This window comes from Erinaceus europaeus, chromosome 14 (assembly GCF_950295315.1).
Source record: "Erinaceus europaeus chromosome 14, mEriEur2.1, whole genome shotgun sequence".
Classification (NCBI taxonomy): domain Eukaryota; kingdom Metazoa; phylum Chordata; class Mammalia; order Eulipotyphla; family Erinaceidae; genus Erinaceus; species Erinaceus europaeus.
The window spans coordinates 66,674,824-66,692,093 of NC_080175.1; the positions used below are offsets into that span (position 1 = coordinate 66,674,824).

At 45.0% G+C, this 17,270-nt stretch overlaps 1 protein-coding gene across 5 annotated transcripts in view; it reads right to left on the reverse strand.

Annotated features, from left to right (window-relative positions):
* Positions 1-346: 346 nt before the first annotated feature.
* The window catches only part of TNIK (TRAF2 and NCK interacting kinase), a 328,431-nt gene continuing 311,507 nt past the window's right edge, over positions 347-17,270 (reverse strand). For 4 of the 5 annotated variants that reach the window (XM_060171963.1, XM_060171962.1, XM_060171961.1 and 1 more), the window contains 8 exons: positions 16,571-16,741; positions 15,406-15,549; positions 13,169-13,303; positions 9,884-9,984; positions 9,255-9,404; positions 7,654-7,813; positions 7,261-7,400; positions 347-5,038 (listed from right to left, as the gene is read on the reverse strand). In XM_060171963.1, coding sequence (XP_060027946.1) covers positions 4,955-5,038; positions 7,261-7,400; positions 7,654-7,813; positions 9,255-9,404; positions 9,884-9,984; positions 13,169-13,303; positions 15,406-15,549; positions 16,571-16,741 — 1,085 coding nt within the window. In that variant the 3' untranslated portion in view covers positions 347-4,954. The remainder of the gene's footprint in view (positions 5,039-7,260; positions 7,401-7,653; positions 7,814-9,254; positions 9,405-9,883; positions 9,985-13,168; positions 13,304-15,405; positions 15,550-16,570; positions 16,742-17,270) is intronic. The other variant, XM_060171964.1, reaches the window with a different exon arrangement.

Genomic DNA, 17,270 nt, shown 5'->3' on the forward strand with positions numbered 1-17,270 from the left:
TTCAACAGCATTTGCTCAACCTCTGAAGTGTGATGCAGCTTGGTGCTTGTACAAACTACGTGAGGAGTTCAGCTAGTGTGAAGGTGTCTACATAAAGTTCAAACTTCAGAACCTATTTTCATTTTTTTCTTCCTGCATTTTCAAGTCTTTATCCAAATGTATACCCATATGGATTCAGAGTTTAGAATTAATGTCTTAAACCTAATATAGTGCTTTGTGTTTAAAAAAAAAAAAACACCCAGTTAATGACACAAAATGGGAGCCAAACACCCAAGAAAGTGTTTGAGAAAAACGTACAGATGGTCAGAGACATAAACATTCCCCAAGAGCTTTTTTTTTCTTTCCTTTTCTTTTTTGGTTGTCACTGGGGCTCAGTGTCAGCACTAGGAATCCACTGCTCTTGGTGGCTTTTCCTCCCCATTTTATTGGACAGGACAGAGAGAAATTGAAAGGGGAGAAAGAGCTAGAGAGGGAAAGACACCTGCAGACCTGCTCCACTGTTTGTGAAGTGATCCCCCTGAAGGTGGGAGAGTTGGGGGGCTAGAACCTGCAGCCTTGCACAGGTCCTTGAGCTTAGCGTAGTCCTACGTGTGCTTAATCAGGTGCACCACTGCCTGGCTCCCAAGAGTTTTTCCTCTTTACTGAGTCTTCAGAAATGAGACCAGTTGACACCCATTTTGAGCACCCTTTGAGATTTTTGTTACACTGGACTGACATGACCAAAATATAGTGGCATCTATGAAATATATGAGCAGGTAAGCCAAGTCATGCTTGGAGGCTGGGATTTTATGTTGTATCTAATCTAGTCTCAGGGGAGGTTATTTGTTAAGCTGTATTTGACTGAAACTCTGAACTAAAAGGTCACTAGCAATACAGAGAAACTGTTGAGATGGTCAGAGCAAAATTCCAGAGGGAATTTTTGGAATATCCCAAATTTGAGATATCTGAAGCACAAGAGGGTCATTTTTGATTGCATGATGCATCTTCTGTTCTCCAGCTGGTTGACTGTTTTCCATAAGTAGCTGTCTTCTTGATGAAAAATCGTGACACACTTTATGTGTCAATGTGGTCAGCACAAACGCAAGATGCTCATTCAGACAGACTTTGAAAGGAAGCACACACCATTAACAGAAAGCTTCTCCACATTCCCAAAACGCAGTGACAGGAACAGAAACACAGAGGAGCAGGGAAGACCTTTTTCTTTCTTTGTGGAATGTGAGCTCAGACCGTGGCCGTACCTTTTCTGGTGGTGGATAACGTCATGATGGCTCGGGCCTGCATTTCACATCCCTTTCTATACTAGAGCTTGGCTGAGAGCAGACACCAGTTACCAACATTTCACAAGAGCAGACAGAAAACTGTTAGTAGGGCTGACAACCAGGGGGGATGATGGGTCAGAGAGATGTGGGTTTGATGCAAAGAGTACAAGGACTTCCCTTTAGTAATGCCAAAAGGTTAAGAAAATGGAGGCCCAGCCCAAGTGGCCTGCTGGAGACTTATCTGTATCTTCATCTCCACTTGTGAGTAAAGGGACTATTGAGTCTTCTGGAAGCATTGCTTAAAACACTGTGTGATCTACCTGAACAGAGCCATGGGACTGTGCTGTGTCTAGAGCTATACACACTGCCTTGCTGCATGGTGTGTGCAGTAGCAATGGTGTGAGTGTGACCAGGAGGAGTCTGAAGGGGCCTTCTCTCCTTCCACTCCCATCACCTCCTGATGCAGACAGCCTCCTGCCAGGCCCCCGACCAGCAGTTGAGAAGACGGTAGCCTATCAGCCATGGGCTGTGCATTTTAAAGGATATAGTGGAATTGACTCTGATGAAGAGGGCCCTGTTTCTCTTTGTAGAAAATTATAAACTAAAGTTGGATAGAGCTGACATGCTACCATGCACGAGGACCTAGATTCAAAGGGGGGGAGGGGTGGGGTGGGAGATACGAAGCTGTACTGTGGCTGTCTCTGTGTCTCTTCCCCTCTATTTTCTCTGTCCCTATTTATTTCTCTATCTCTATTAAAAGAAAAGAAAGAGAAGAAAGAAAGAGAAAAATGTAGCAATTGGGAGCAGTGGACTTGTCATGCAGGCACCAAGTACCAGCAATAACCCAGTGGTAATAAAATAAAAACAAATAAATTCTAGAGACAAAATCTTCTCCAGAAAGAACTGAAACAAACAAAACTATAATATCAGAAGCTCATTCCACAACTCAGGAAACTTGTGTTAAGATGTTCTTAACATGAATGAAAAGCAATTCTCCCCTCAAGGAAAAAAGAACTAAAGTGAGTCAGGAAGTGTTGTGTCCCAATGTTTATATACACTTTGCCTGGCTTCGGGCTTCAAGGGCCTGTCATAGTGTGTGCATGAAGCCAGACGTCTTGAGGACGAGTCTAGGCATCTCGTAAGAAGCACAGCTATCTGATGGCTCGATTAACTCAGGCCTTGCCTTGACATTCAGTGTAAAACATCTGCACAAACATATGAAGGCATGACTTGATGTTTAACGTCCGTGTTTTATTGTTGGCACCAGGAAAAGCTCAAGTTCTATGGTCATGTCACTGTACAGACTGAAAACAAGCCGGCATCGGTATTGTTTTACGATTGGTTTGTTTTCATGACTCTAGATTGTTAAAAAATACATTCACAAACTACCTTATGTTTTAGACACAATGATTCCCTTTTATTTAACTGTACCCAAGATCCCACAATAAAAAAAATCATTTTAAAGCTGTGTGTTTCAAACTCATCACTTTTAAGAAATCAAAGCTGAACATAAAAACAGAGGTAATTCTGCAACATAACTGAAGGAAGCTTCTGGTTTAAAAGATGCAGCAGCAATATAAAGAGCTGGTGGCAATCACTTTGGGGGGAAGAGACCCACATCTGGCCAGATTTTGCCCACGTCACCATCCAATTACAGTAGTTGAAAAATTCAGTTCCCCCCAAAAGATTATTGCTGGATTTGTGGCGTGGGATTTGTGAGGCCAGTGTCACTCATCAGCAGAGCCACAGCAGTGGAAATGAGAACGGGAGGATTTCATTGCAGATAACGGGACCCTGATGAGAACATCTCAGGGATGTCCAGATAGTCCTTGATTCCATCCCAGCGTCTTAACTACTTAAAAGGAGAGCAAATGTCAGCCACCTTCACAGGAGGGTCCTACCCATCTAACTAGCCATCCCCACCCGAACGTGCCCCCCACCCTCCCCAACCATCAGGCTGAAATGACTCCTTTTCCCTAACATGAGTTTCGTTCTCATTCTCAGCTTTGTGTTGTTGAGGTGAAATCAGCAGATTTTTTTTTTTTTTACAAAATTTTGTCACACCCCCCCCCCTCCAATTTTTCAAGAATAATTTGGTCAGCTACTGCTCGGTTTGGAAACCTTTCCAAGCCCACCTGATTGCCAGCTGAGCTCTCTATATATCTCATGGACAGGACACTGCTGCGATGGACAGTGAAACAAAACACAAACAAAACGAGGTAGGTTAAAACAGGAAGCGCAACACAGATATTTGTTTTCGCAACACCTTGGTACCACAGGTGGCCATGCTTGTAGCTTTGGAAGAAAAAAATCCCAGTCAGTCCCATGAAAGTTCAATTCATCTGAGTAAGAGTTTATAAGGACACACGTCAATCTGAACTGAATACAGACATTATCTTTGCACAAAATGTTGTTTACCATATGCCAGGTAAAATTTGGAGAAAGATGAAATGATCAGGGTCTCGGAATTTTAGCCAAAGCCTTGCTTTTCAGATGTATTAAAATCTGAACCCGGGATGCCAGCCACGGCTCAGGCAGGCATCATAGTCTAGTCCCTTCACTCACCAACCCAGATATAACACAGGCAGCTCAGAAACATTTATTATCATCATCATCCATTATCACCATCGTCATCGACTCTTCGGTCACAGTTTTCATTCTTGAGGAAGTGGTGGCCTTGGGAGAAAGCTGGGCGTGGCCAGAACCTGGGATTCATATACATCGCTCCCCAATTCCTAGAAAGAACTCAAGTTTCAGTCTTAATGAAGCCCAAATTGAGAGGCCTCTTCCCCAGGAAACTTTGCACGTTAAAAAATAAGAAAGTGTACATACATATTATATTTCTACATTTCTTAGCTTGTTTCCCAGAAGCTCCTTCTGTCTGATCTTGTCTCTTGCCCTGACCTGTTGCATAAATGCCTCATGAGGGTGAGTCATGCTCCCAACTCCCTCATCAGTCAGCACACCCCACTGTGCACATGGCCTCAGAAAAGGAGGACCCATCAGACTCATAAGAGACAGCAGTTGGTTTTATGAGTCTACGGCTAGTAGTTTAGCCATTTAAAATCTATTTCCCAGAACAGGGGAAAAGTAGTAGTTCTCTTCTCTTTTAAAAATTCATTAGCCAGTTGCTGTCAAAAAAGCAACCTTTTGGGTTTGTGAAGGCCAAAGAAATCACCCCCTGCCCCACCACGCGGTCACAGCCTTCAGTGTAAGGAGATAAGGTACATTTATTGTGCTCTCTCTCATCACTTGAGATCGGAAGCTTTGTTTCACAACATATCTTATACTTAAAGCTAGCAGGCAGACAGAATAAAAAACAGACACATTTTCTCAGTATGCAGTCTCTCCCCCATCCTTACAAAGAGGGTAAAGAAAAACAGGTAAAACAGAAACTCAAAATCCGCCATAACACAGCTTAACCGTAAGAGCATGGGTCCGCCATCTTTGTCCACAGACAACGCAGCATTCTTGGGGGCTCCTGTAGACTCTTGCCACCTTTTTCTCACCTCCTCAACCAGGCTGCAACAGGGGAAGATGGACTGTTTGGGGACGGGTAGAGGGAGAGAAAAAGGGGAAAGCAGTGTGTTCAATCACGCCTCCTGGGGCTGCCTCTAGCCTGGCAGAGGTCCGCACGGGTTGGGTTCTTTAAGTTAGGAACGCCGCCATGGCGTGAAGTGCCAAGTGCTCCTCTGTTACCAGTTCATCATGGAATTGCGGTTGAGGGTCATGAAAAACACTTGGCTACTTCCTCCAGATCTCACGGATGCAAAAAACACCTGTTTGAAATTAAAAAGAAGTTAGTTCAACTGCATGGTCCCTTTCCCTCTTTTCTTCAACTGTCCGTCCATCTCCTCTCACAGGGCCTATCCCTGCAGTGTGTTGGCTCTTAAGACCCAACAGCCAGTGTTGACAGAGTGCCTTTGGCCAGTGCATCCTGTCTTTATAGAGTGTCTGTCTCTATGCTGTGACAGTTCCTGTCACTCACTGTGGCGCTGGGCTCCAGGGACATGGAAGGGACACTTATGGAGTGCTACATCTCTCTGGATGCTCACTTTAAAAACAAAACAAAACAAAACATGTCTTGTACTAGGATAATATACTGGATCTCTGGTCCAGGGCACAAAAGCCCTTTGTCAATTTCTGGAATGTCCCAGAGGTTGCCCTCTCTCTCAGAATGGTAGAAGGCAGATTTTGGGGTTATGGAGATTTTCAAATTCAGGGGAAATTTGGGGCCAACTGATGACAGTTTATCTTCTCAACTACTTAAATTAAAAAAGAGTAAACAACAAACAAACAAAAATAGGTGTGGCCAACTGGGATACAGTGTTTATAGTGCGTCTTTCTTTTGGCATCTGCAGAGTTAGTATTTGGCTCCTTTGCTGGGATGGCCCAGGCCAAATAAGATGATGACATTAGTAAGCTGAACCACCACAGTTCACTAGGTGTGAGTGTGTTAAGTCATTTTATACATACATTAAAAAGAAAAAAAAACAATAACTTGAGAGAAGTGAGAAGAATTTGATGACTGTTTGTTTGAGCTGAATGTAAATAAACTAGGAGCTGCTTCCCCCCCCCCCACCACAAAAAAATTAAATAAATAAAAAAAATAATAAAAAAACAAGATTCTAGGCTGTGGTCTAGCCCTTCAATCAGTCAACACTGAGCTTTGACCCAAGGCATTTTAGTCACGAGTATAGTCTCTGCTACTCAGTTTCCACAGCTTCTTTAGAAGTGACTTCTGAGAAGTCCTGTGGAAATGCTTATCGTTGGGTTGGGCTGATGCTACATGGATGTCAGTTAAGCTAAGTGTAGAGTCAGTGAATCAATGGGGAGAACCATGAGAACCGTGAGGGGAATGTGGGGTGCTGTTCTAAGTGCTGTGCATGGTGGTTGAGAAAGCTCTAGCCAACACACTGGTATGTCCCCTGCTCTGAGGGTGTGAGCAGGACTCAGAGAAGACCTGGTGGGGCCTCCCATGGACAGCAGCGTGGGCGCCAGGTCCAGCTCACTCCCAGCTAATGTTCCCTGGACTGGAATTCTTGGAGGCACTGGGCCTGCTTTCTGGGCTGCTCTGAGAACATCCCCACCCACAGCTACTACCCATGCAGACCATGCCAGGCTGGTAGAGCCAGTGAGGGTCGAATCAAATCTAGACCCACTGCTCCAGCATTGGGCCAACACTAGCCTTGTCTTTGGAGAAACCTCAGTGGGCTGAGGTCACGTATGATGACTCGGTCCATCAGACTTTTTTCTATAGGTGCTTACATCTGCAACTTTGTCAGGGGTGGTATTTCTATGGCTACAAAGGGTAAATTCACAAATGCAGAAAAGTTTAGCTACTAAGAACTCTGGGCTGGTCTATGGTGAGGACAGGGAAGAACAGGGCAGCTGGGGAGCTCTGGGAGGTGACTATTCTCCCCCAGACGGACAGTCAATGTCACTGGGAAACAGCCCCCCCTCCCCGTAACCCTGGGGGAGAGACATGGCTGGGATGACACAGGGCATGGCACTAGTTGAGTTTGTGATGGTGTGTTTCTTAAGGAATGGGGGACATTTTTTTTCAACACGTCCAGTGATTTACAGTACATAAAGGCAAATAGAAAGTGGTGGGCTGGGCCCCGATAGACTTTGTGAATCGTCTGCAATCGGGAAGGATAAAGCTGACCACTGTGAGGTGATTAATGATGGGCCAACTCTTCCTTGTGGGCAGGAGAATTTTGTGGGGTGGGGCCCTGCTGAGTCATCATGAGGTCCGCAGGCCACTGCAGTCACTACTATTTTCACAAGAGAGTGTCAGGTAGTCTCAGGTCTTGTAGCTACATGTATCTTACATTTTGAGTGGTCACATGAACCAAACCAAATAATGCCATTTCCAGATAGTATTAATCGCTTCACACAGACATGATTAAAATCAGTAGAAAGGAGAAATGAAGGTTTCACAGGTACCTGGTGGTCTCTTAAAATGCAAACACTAATGCAAATGTTGAAACGGATTTACCTTATCATTTCTTTCACATAGAAACTTTAACCTTTGAGCTCGCTTATGCATAAACACTCCATCCAAATGTCCTGTTTCCACTGACCGGATCTCAATAGCTTTCTCGCCCCAGCCCATTATCTGATTGGAATGAATGTAGGCTGTCGGAAGGAATATCCAAAACCGCATTAAAAACATTAGACGGGCAACAACTCACAGCATCTGTTCACAGCTTAACCACAAAAAACGACAAACAGCTTGAGATAAACAGACAAAGCAAGTCGTACAGGTGTGATTCACAGACTGTGTTTTTTTTTTTTTTCTGGTGGAATCAAATGGTTGTCTCACATTTCTTGACTTTCGTCTCATTGGGGGGCTGTAACTGCTGAAGGAGATAAGGAATGGTTAACCTACCCACAGACGTGGGCATTTCTCCCCATTGTAGCACCACATCCTTGGTGATCCGGCCATAGGTGTTGACATACACCCCCTCATCCTCATAGCAAACAAGCATTTCCATCCCATCGGTCTTAGGTAAGATGACAATGGCATGAGGCGTGATATTGCCCTGAATCTAGAAGAGAAAGAAAAGCTAGGTGTAATTCCTTTACAGCATAAGACAGGCATCCTGACAATTCTTCTCTAAGAATGCAAACAAGCAAACAAAACAAATTTAAGATTTTGGGTCTTTTCCTGCCTTATTTTCACTCCAGGTACCGACTGATGTTTTGCTTTGCATAATTTGACCACTGACTAGGTAGAGACAAACCGAGACAGTAGGAGAAGAAACTAATTCACCTGTTCCTAAAATCAACAACTACAGCTAGGAAGCACCAGTTATGCAAGGTAAGTGAAGCCTTTTATTTACATGGTTTCTGGCTCTAAGCATATCTCTGCCTGAGGGCCAGGAGGTGGTGCACCTGGTTGAGCACACACATTACCATGCACAAGGACCTATCTGCAAGCCCCTGCCCCCCCGACTCCCCACTTGGAGGAGGGGAGCTGTGAGGAGTGGTGAAACCTGGGCTCAGTGCCTGCATGATGAATCTGCTAATCTTGGCACCCTCCCACCACCGTTTATTTGATAGAGCAGAGAGAAATTGAGAGAGAATAAGGAGAAAGAGAGTCAGACAGACACCTGCATTACTTGCTTCGCCATTCGTGAAACTTCCCCACCTAAAAGTGGGGGGGTGGGGGCTCGAACCTGGGTCCCTGCACATGATGATGTTAAAAAAGTAAAAGAAGTCTTTAAAGTCTGAAAAATACAGTCATCCATAGGCTAGGCCTCAGATTGTTCTGGCAAATGGTTTCCATTCTACATTTCTCCCAGGATACTCAGCTTTTGAAGTAGCCACGCAGCTGAGTGAGTCCACTGCAGCTGTCGCAGTCACCTTGAGGCCCTGTATCCACACAGGAATGTAAAAGCCATGCTCAGGCTATGCACCAGTCAGGCAACTCACTCCTGCAGTCCACAGGATGCGGGCCCGAGCATGTAAGATGTAATACCTCAACCACAGCCCTGTGAGATAGGCTCTTTTATCCTCACTTTACAGATGCAGAAACTGAGGGTTGGAGAAGTTGCCCTGTGAATCCACTACAAAGAGGCTACCTGTGAGAGCTGGAGGAAGAGTTCCACAGAGCCTGACCACCTTCAGATGAGACAAAGGGGACCATTGACCTTCCCCAGCATATAATGAATCAGTCTTCTTACACTGAGGAAAAATGGAAGCCCATCTGTGGTCTTTGCTTAAACAAAGTCAATACATGGCCTTGAAGGAAAAACACACCATGTATGTGTAGCTAAAGTCTGAAGAGACACCATCAGTAAAGGGCATACCTATGTCAGTCAAACTGGACTAGAAGTAGTGAAACCTCTGTCTTGTTGAACTGTCTGTTTCTGAAGGCTGAGACTCATCTGCTCGGCTGCTTACTCAAAGACCGTGTGCCTTCTACCAGACCTGAGGGGAGAGCCCGTCTCTCTGCATGCAGCCCACAGCACAGTTCCCGGGACTCACGTGAGATGGGATGTAGATATCATAAGAGTTTCCTGAATCAACATCGATCACATGGAAACCAGTGTGTGAACCAAAAATAACTTTTAACCTTTGACCTTCTTCAACAGTGAGGTCCACAAGCAGGGGCTTGTGCTGGAGATCTGCAAAAGACTTTAAAGACCAACTTGTGAGCATTCACACCCTGCAAAGGGGGCACCCTGATCACCCCAAACCACCTCTAACCACTGCTCACACAAAGTCAACATTCTGCTTCCTAAGGAACAACATTTGGGGGGTTGGGAAGGGTTCTTTCAGCTTGGGGTGTTCACCTTTGGGTGCCAGGAGAAGGGGCTTTCCTCAGCCCTGTCACATGGACTTCTGGGGAAGGGGCTTACAGCCCGAACTCTGACAGGGGTGTCACAGCTGGCTGAGTCAGAGTGAGTTCCATCACCAGGCACACTCTGTCTCTCCAACATCAGTGTATGAGTGGCTGTCAGAGGGTCTTAAAGGTCCTTATAAATGGTTCTCTTTACATAGGAAAGTGAGGACGTGTGTGGGTATGGGTGTGGGGGGTGGGAACTGGGCCTTTGCCATCTGGGGAGTGAGGGAAACCAAACAGGCCCTCGGCAGGGTGCCATGGGCTTCCTTACCTTGAAGGCCATGAACTTGTGGTACGGCTTGGGAGCCCATGCATAGATCTCCACGGCATTCTTTAAGGCAATCACCAAAAATTTGATCCTTTCATATTTGACTATAATGAAAAAGAATCGACTCATTCAAATTCAATTTTTAAAAAATTTTTATTTATAAAAATGAAAATATCAACAAGACTATAGTATAAGTAGGGTACATCTCCACACAATTCCCACCCCCAGAACTCAGGCCTAGGACCTCCAGAGTAGGGCTCACTTTCCTGCATGCGTCTCTCAATTCATACCAACTGATACGGCGTCTGCTGATACCAATCTAAGCAATGCAAACAGTACCACCTCAGCATGTTACACTTTTTTAAAAAATTCATTATCTTTTATTTATTTATTGGATAGAAGAAACATCCAGAAATTGAGAGGAATGGGGAGACAGAGGGAGAGAGACACAGAGACACCTGAAGCATTGCTTCACCACTTGCAAAGCTTTCCCCCTGCAGGTGAGGACCAGGCGCTTGAACCTGGGTCCTTATGCACTACAGTGCACTACATGTGAGCTCAACGAGGTCTGCCACCACCCGGTCCCCATAAGTATACATATATATATATATATATATATATATATATATAGTATTCATTTATTTATTCTTAGTTTTTTTTTTCCACCAAAGTTATTGCTGGGGTTCTATGCCTGCATAATTCATCCACTCCTAGAGGATTCTCATCCTCATTTCTTAAAGAGGTTGAGAAACAGAGTGGGAGAGACAGAGAGAATAGAGATATCACAGCACCGCTCCACTGCTCATGAAGCTTCTTCACACAGGTGCTCCCCGGCAGTGGCTCAGGGCTTGAACCTGTTCCCTTGCCTGCCCAGGCCTTTTGAATGATATTGCAGGCTCTTTTTCCGTCTGAAGATGCGGTGCCCAGGATTGTCTGCAGCTTCTAGGTCTTGTATGACTTGACACTGCAGCAGTGACATTCGCACCCCAGTCTACACATGCCCTGCTGCTCACCAGTGTATGTGCAGTGGGGGCAGGGGGCAAGGTGGCCCTAACATGAGCAAGTGAGGAGAAGCACAGAGGCTTCTGCTGCTCAGTACTCAGAATGGATTCCCAAACAGTAGAGACTGACCAGTGCCCTGGTGAAAAACACCACACATGATTCCTTTCCCTTCTTGCTGGGTGAAGTTGTAGTATTAAAGAAAGTTGTAATTTGGACTTCCCAGCAAGACAGAGAGAGAGGGAAGGAGAGAGAGACACAGAGAGAGAGAGAGAGACAGAGGCATAGGGTATTGCTTTGACATATATGGTTTTGGGGATCAAATGCTGGGCCCTGCACTCAAGCCCTGGACACTAGCTGCCTCCCTGGCTGTTCCCTCGGAATCTCAGAATTACTTCTAATTCCAGACTACTTAATTCTGGGTCTACGATAGAGACACTATTTATGTACTTAAAATGAAGAACTCGTAAGGACCTCCTTGCTAACTGGATACCAGATGTGTCGTTTCACAAGCCTGTTTGCAGTCACTATTTTCGGTGCTCAGTCAATTCTTTGGACCCAGAAAATCATGGTCTTACTTCTAGGAAATGTTCTTGTATTCCTTCTGTGATAATTTACTCCCTTCTTCCATTTCTCTCTGATAAAATTTGTTGTCCTCAGTTCTGAACCACTGGGGTTAATCTTTTAGATAACATTATTATTATTATTTTTATTTCACGGGACAGAGAAAGTCATAGGGAGGGGAGAAAGGCCAGAGCTCTCCCACCTCCACGTTCTGAGCTGTTAGTCCTTTCACTCCCTCTAACACCCTCTTTTGTTCCATTTATTTTTATTAATTGAATTGTTAAATTGAATAAACATCAAGCTTAATGTATAGCATTTATGCTAAGTTTATTATGCATATTTTTTTACGTTTATTTACTTATCTGACACCAGGGTTATTAATGGAGTGCCTGCACCACCCTAACACTTCTGGCAGCCATTTCCCCTCCCTTTTTTGCTCTGTCTCTCTTTTAAAAATATTATTTATTTATTTATTTGTTTATTATTGGATAAAGATAGAGAGAGATTGAAAGGGGAGGGGGAGGTAGAAAGGGAGAGAGACAAACACTTGCAGCCCTTCTTCACCACTTGTGAAGCTTTCTCCCTGCAGGTGGGGACCAGGGGCTTGAACCTGGATCCTTGCACACTATAATGTGTGCTGTTAGCCAGGTGTGCCACTGCCTTGCCACCCCCTCTTTCTTTCCTTCCTTTTTTCCTCCTTCCCTTCTTCCTTCCTTCCTCCCTCCTTTCCTTTCCAGATAGAATGAGAGACACAGGGAGAGTGCAAGAATGAGAGGAGAGACAACACAGCACCATCCCATCGCGGGTAGAGAAAGATTATTCTTTGCATGGCACTTCCAGGCTGTGACCAAGGGCTCAGACCTTCCCTGTACTCCACCAGGCAAGTGGCCTCCTGGCCCTCACGCAATATTTTACACTTATGATAAATACACCATTGGACTTTGATAGAAAACAACTGAATGGAAGTACTGCAAAATGAAACTGAATAAAAAATTCTGTCTTGAAGGGGAAACATGTATAGTGGATGGATGATCTGGCTTGTGGGAGGGACCTAAGAGCAGAGCAATGATGATGCAGCATGAAGCCATAATGGGCTAGGATTGCTCAGCAAATCTGGGGACTCAGAGAGGGGAAGGAGAGGAGTCCTTTCTTTCCTCCTTTATGGGGGAGATGGTGATGAATGATGGTACAGTTGTTGGCACATGGGTGTAATCTCTTTTTTAAATTTTATTTATTTATATTTAATTATTGGATAGAGACAGGGAGAAATCGAGAGAGGAGAGGGAGAGATAGACCTGCAGCACTGTTTCACTACTCATGAAGCTTTTCCCCCTGTAGATGGAAAACAGGGACTTGAACCCGGGTCCTTGTGCACTGTAATGTTTGCATTCAACCAGATGTGCCACCACCTGTGTCTGATGGGTAAAACCTCTATTCTTCTTGTGATAGGTATCTGCAGAACACTCTCACTCCCAGCTTAGGTCCATCCTGCAGGAGGACTCCAAAGCCACCATCCAGATGCTCCCCTCCCCCTCCTTCCCCTGAGATATTTTTAGGGGGCTGGGGGCCCAGTGTCCTATGGTGGAACAGAATGAGGGTTTGGTGGAGGGTGAGGTATGGTGATAACCATTGTGGGGAGATGTGGAACCGTAAGTCATGACAACAACCCTGTGAACCAACATTTCCTCAGTAAAATGATTTAAAAAGTTGTGTCTTGAAACTCACCAACTTTGTAATGTATGCAGCCTTCCAAGTCCCCCACGGTGATCCAACCCTGCTTCTTCTCCACTTCTGGGTCATTGTGTAGTATTCTGTTTCTCAACCACGAAAGGTAGTAAACACGCAGCTTATTCTTCTTTCCTGTTAAAATCACAGAGTTTTAGTTTCAAGTCCTTGTTATAACCTTTCCCCGTGAATCTTTTTATTTCCCAGTCTTGCTCAGTTGTGGCTAATGGTGGTGGTGCTCGAGATTGAATCGGGAACCTCAGACCATCAGGCATGAAAATCCTTTTGCAGAACCATAATGCTGTCTCCCCAGCCCCTTTTCTCTGAATATTTTCTTCATCTTGATTTTATTCCTTGATTTTTATGTGGAAGTACCTCTGTGTGTGTGTGTGTGTGTGTGTGTGTGTGTGTGTGTGTGTGTGTGCGCACGCGCGTGAGCACGCTTATGTGAGTGCTTATGTGTGTGTTAAGGCACAAGCCCAGTGTCCCCAGGGTCATCTATGTACTGTCTCTGTCAAGCCTGGAAGGTTAAATGTCTTCAAGTCTATGCACTTATGACTTGTCTTTCCCTTCACGTTTCTCATGAGGGAACTATTCTCATTCTTCCCAGTGCAAAGGGCAGTGTCTGCTGATGTTAGATAAGACCCAGTTCTATGACAGAATGACTGGTTAGAGTTCCAAAACATTCTAGATCTCAGTAGGTGAAGGAATGGTGATGGCAGCACATTTTAGCAAGGGCACTCCATCTCATTTTCTAGTCCATCAGCATATGTCAACAAAGAGCCCTACACTGATCTCCCCCATTACTGCACAAACAACAGGCAGGAGTGATTTTATTTTATTTGATTAATAAAATTTTTTAAAAAGGGAGTGTTTAAAAGGAGAGAAACAAATTTCATGATATGTGGGTCTGTCTCTGCAGAAAGGTTGAGTAGGGGAGTCGGGCCGTAGCGCAGCGGGTTAAGCGCAGGTGGTGCAAAGCACAAGGACCAGTGTAAAGATCCCGGTTTGAGCCCTGGCTTCCCACCTGCAGGGGAGTCGCTTCACAAGTAGTGGTGAAGCAGGTCTGCAGGTGTCTATCTTTCTCTCCCCCTCTCTATCTTCCCCTCCTCTCTCCATTTCTCTCTGTCCTATCCAACAACAACAACAACAACAATATAAATATAAAAATAAATCAACTAGGGCAACAAAAGGAAATAAATAAATAAAATAAATATTTAAAAAAAAAGAAAGGTTGAGTAGTTTTTTTCTCCTCAACATGACCAGCACTGACTTCTTCAGATAGTGTCACTTTGGAACAGGGAACTAAAGGTCAAAAGAAACCCTTTGTTCCCAAGAGGCAAGCTGTTCCCATGACTTAGGCAGGCAGATTAAGGTAAGAGCAGGGAAGGCTCTTAGAGAGAAGCAGCAGCTCTAGGCCTTATCTCAGTCCTTAGTCCTGTCCCCAATCTAAGAATCACACTGCTCCCCTTTTTTTATGACCTAGAAGAATGTAGTTGATGGGGGGGGGGCAGTTATCAAGATATGTTTATCTGTAAACATGACCTCTCTGAAAAAAAATTCTCAAACTGAGAAATGTTATGCATGTATAGACTATTGAATTTACTGTCAACTGTAAAATATTAATCTCCCAATAAAGAAATAAAAAAAATTCAGTAAGAAGATGAGATGATTCTCTCCTTGTCCTGTGAAGTCTACTTCCTTCTCCTCCTTCTTCTCCTTCCACTCCTCCTTCTTCTCTTTCTCCTTCTTCTTCTTCCTCTTCCCCTTCTTCTTCTTCTCCTTCTCCTCTTCCTCTTCCTCCTCCTTCTTCCCCTCCTCTCTCTCTCTCTCTCTCTCTCTCTCTTTCTCTCCTGGACACCACAAGTCTCCTGACACAAGACAGATGTCCTGAGTTTTCTTTTGCTCCTTATAATTTTCTGTCAGCCATGGATTCTCCACACACTTGTCATTAAACTGCTTTCTCCTCTGTTGACATCTGATCCTCCTTCCTCTGCTTGTCCAGTGCAGAAAGAATCCCAAGGGTGAGGAGCTCCCCTGCACCCCAACAGAAAGTCATCTAGACCTAGAGAACAGAGACCAACACTGGGTGCATTTGTGGTGCTGAGGTCACTGGCAGGAATACAAAGTAAAGACAGGGAGAATGAAAACAATGTGTCCTTGGAAAAATTGCTCAATGATTCCCTTTGGTATAGTGATTGTAGAGTAAATAAGTCTTAGTATGACTGGCCACCTACCTGATATTGTCACGAGGACGTTCAGCCCCTCCAGCACATCCATTTGCTGGAAACGCCTGCGGTTGATTAGATTGTAGACCTTGCCTTGCCCACTCCGGTCCAAGAGCATCAGGCCATTCTCAGTCCCCACCAAGAGGTTGACACCTGCAGAGTGAAGACAGCACCCACAACCGGCTGTATCCGATCACTGACTGTCTGCAGCTGGGGTCTCAGAAATGCCAGGAGCTGCCTCCTGTCAACAACAGCATGGAGTGGGCAGCAAGTGCAGAAGGTTTGTACGGCCGCTCACTCACTGCCCAGCCAGTTCAGTAGGTCATCCACCCACACCATCTCAGAGTCACATTGGTGTTCTTCTAGCAAGTGGCAGCAGCATTCATTGCAATGGAGTGTTTACTTCCTGGGACAGAGCCCTTCCCAAGAGGAAGTCAGGGCAGCTGTGATGCTAAACCTCACCCAGAAACTTCCTTCTCCCAGGTCCATGCCTTCCACACATTTATGCCATCATTTATTTATTTTTGCTTTATTTTATTTTTATTATATTTGATAGGACAAAGAGAAATCAAGAGGGAAGGAGGAGATAGAGAGAGTGAAAAGAGAGACACCCACAGTCCTGCTCCACTGCTTGTGAAGCTTCCCCCCTGTGCAGGTGGGGACCAGGGGCTTGAACCCAGGTCCTTCCACATGGTAACATGTGTGCTTAACCAAATGTGACACCACTCAGCCCTATACCATTGTTTCTAGCCTATGCACAGAAATGGGCACCCATTTATCTATTTCCCCTGCCCCCACCCCGAAGAAAAGTCTTTTTTTTTTTTTCTCACACAAAGCTTAATTGATATCCCCACCCACAGGGCCCTGCTGTCTTTGAGAGAGATGATAAAATGATTCAAGCCTATGAATTAACAGCCTGAGAGCCACAGACATAGCTCTGCTGTCAGGGATGTTTAGCCATTAACTGTGTGAGACACAGAGAAGACCATTCTTCCCTTGGTCCTGTGGGTCAGAGAGACAGCACATGGAGCACAGCGCACAGTGACAGACACATCTTGGGTACATGTACTAGTAGTGATTACAAGCCTCTCCTGTGCCTCTCTGTAATAGTGGCTTCTACATGCCCTACTGTGTGAGGATCAGCCCATCATGAGTGGTGAAAAGCTACACTTACCCCACAGAGCTGCACAAAGGATTTCTGAGTTGAAGCGCTTCTTGTATTTTCTGATTTCCGGTGTGTCACTATGAGGCCGGATGTTGGTGGGGTTCACGTTTACCACCGAAATCTTTCTGGCTTCGTTCAGTTTGGCTTGTTCTTGTCTAAGAAGCTCACTAGTAAACAGAGCTTTGGGGAAAAAAATCAAGAAGAGTCAGTGGCATCTTGAAAAATAACTGGCAGAGATAAAAAGAAGGGGTTTCAAAAATGTTAGGATTTCTCCACACATAGGCAAAACTACACCAACAACAAAACTTAACACTTCCCTAGAAAGCAATACAGAAAAGGACTCCAACCTGATGCGTTTTTAACATTTTTTTTTTAGTAAAGTTAAGTATGCCATTCATAGAAACAGTATTCTATCCATTAGTACAACAGGATTACAAACACTCCTGAGCTAATTTAGAGAGCTCACAGAACTAAACATGGCATCCACACTTGCCATCACAGATGCAGACACTGTTTACTTTTCCAAGGTGGGGGTTGGGGGGGTTAACTGACACAGCAGCTCCAGCCACCTCTGGTGGTTAATGAGCAATCGGAGCCTGAGAAGTGGGCTCTGTCTGGGCTGAGGGCAGCACACCCCCAAACGCCACACAGCTCAGTTCAGCCTCACTCAGGGCGCGGCTGCTGCGTGCATAGCGTCATACCCAGAAAC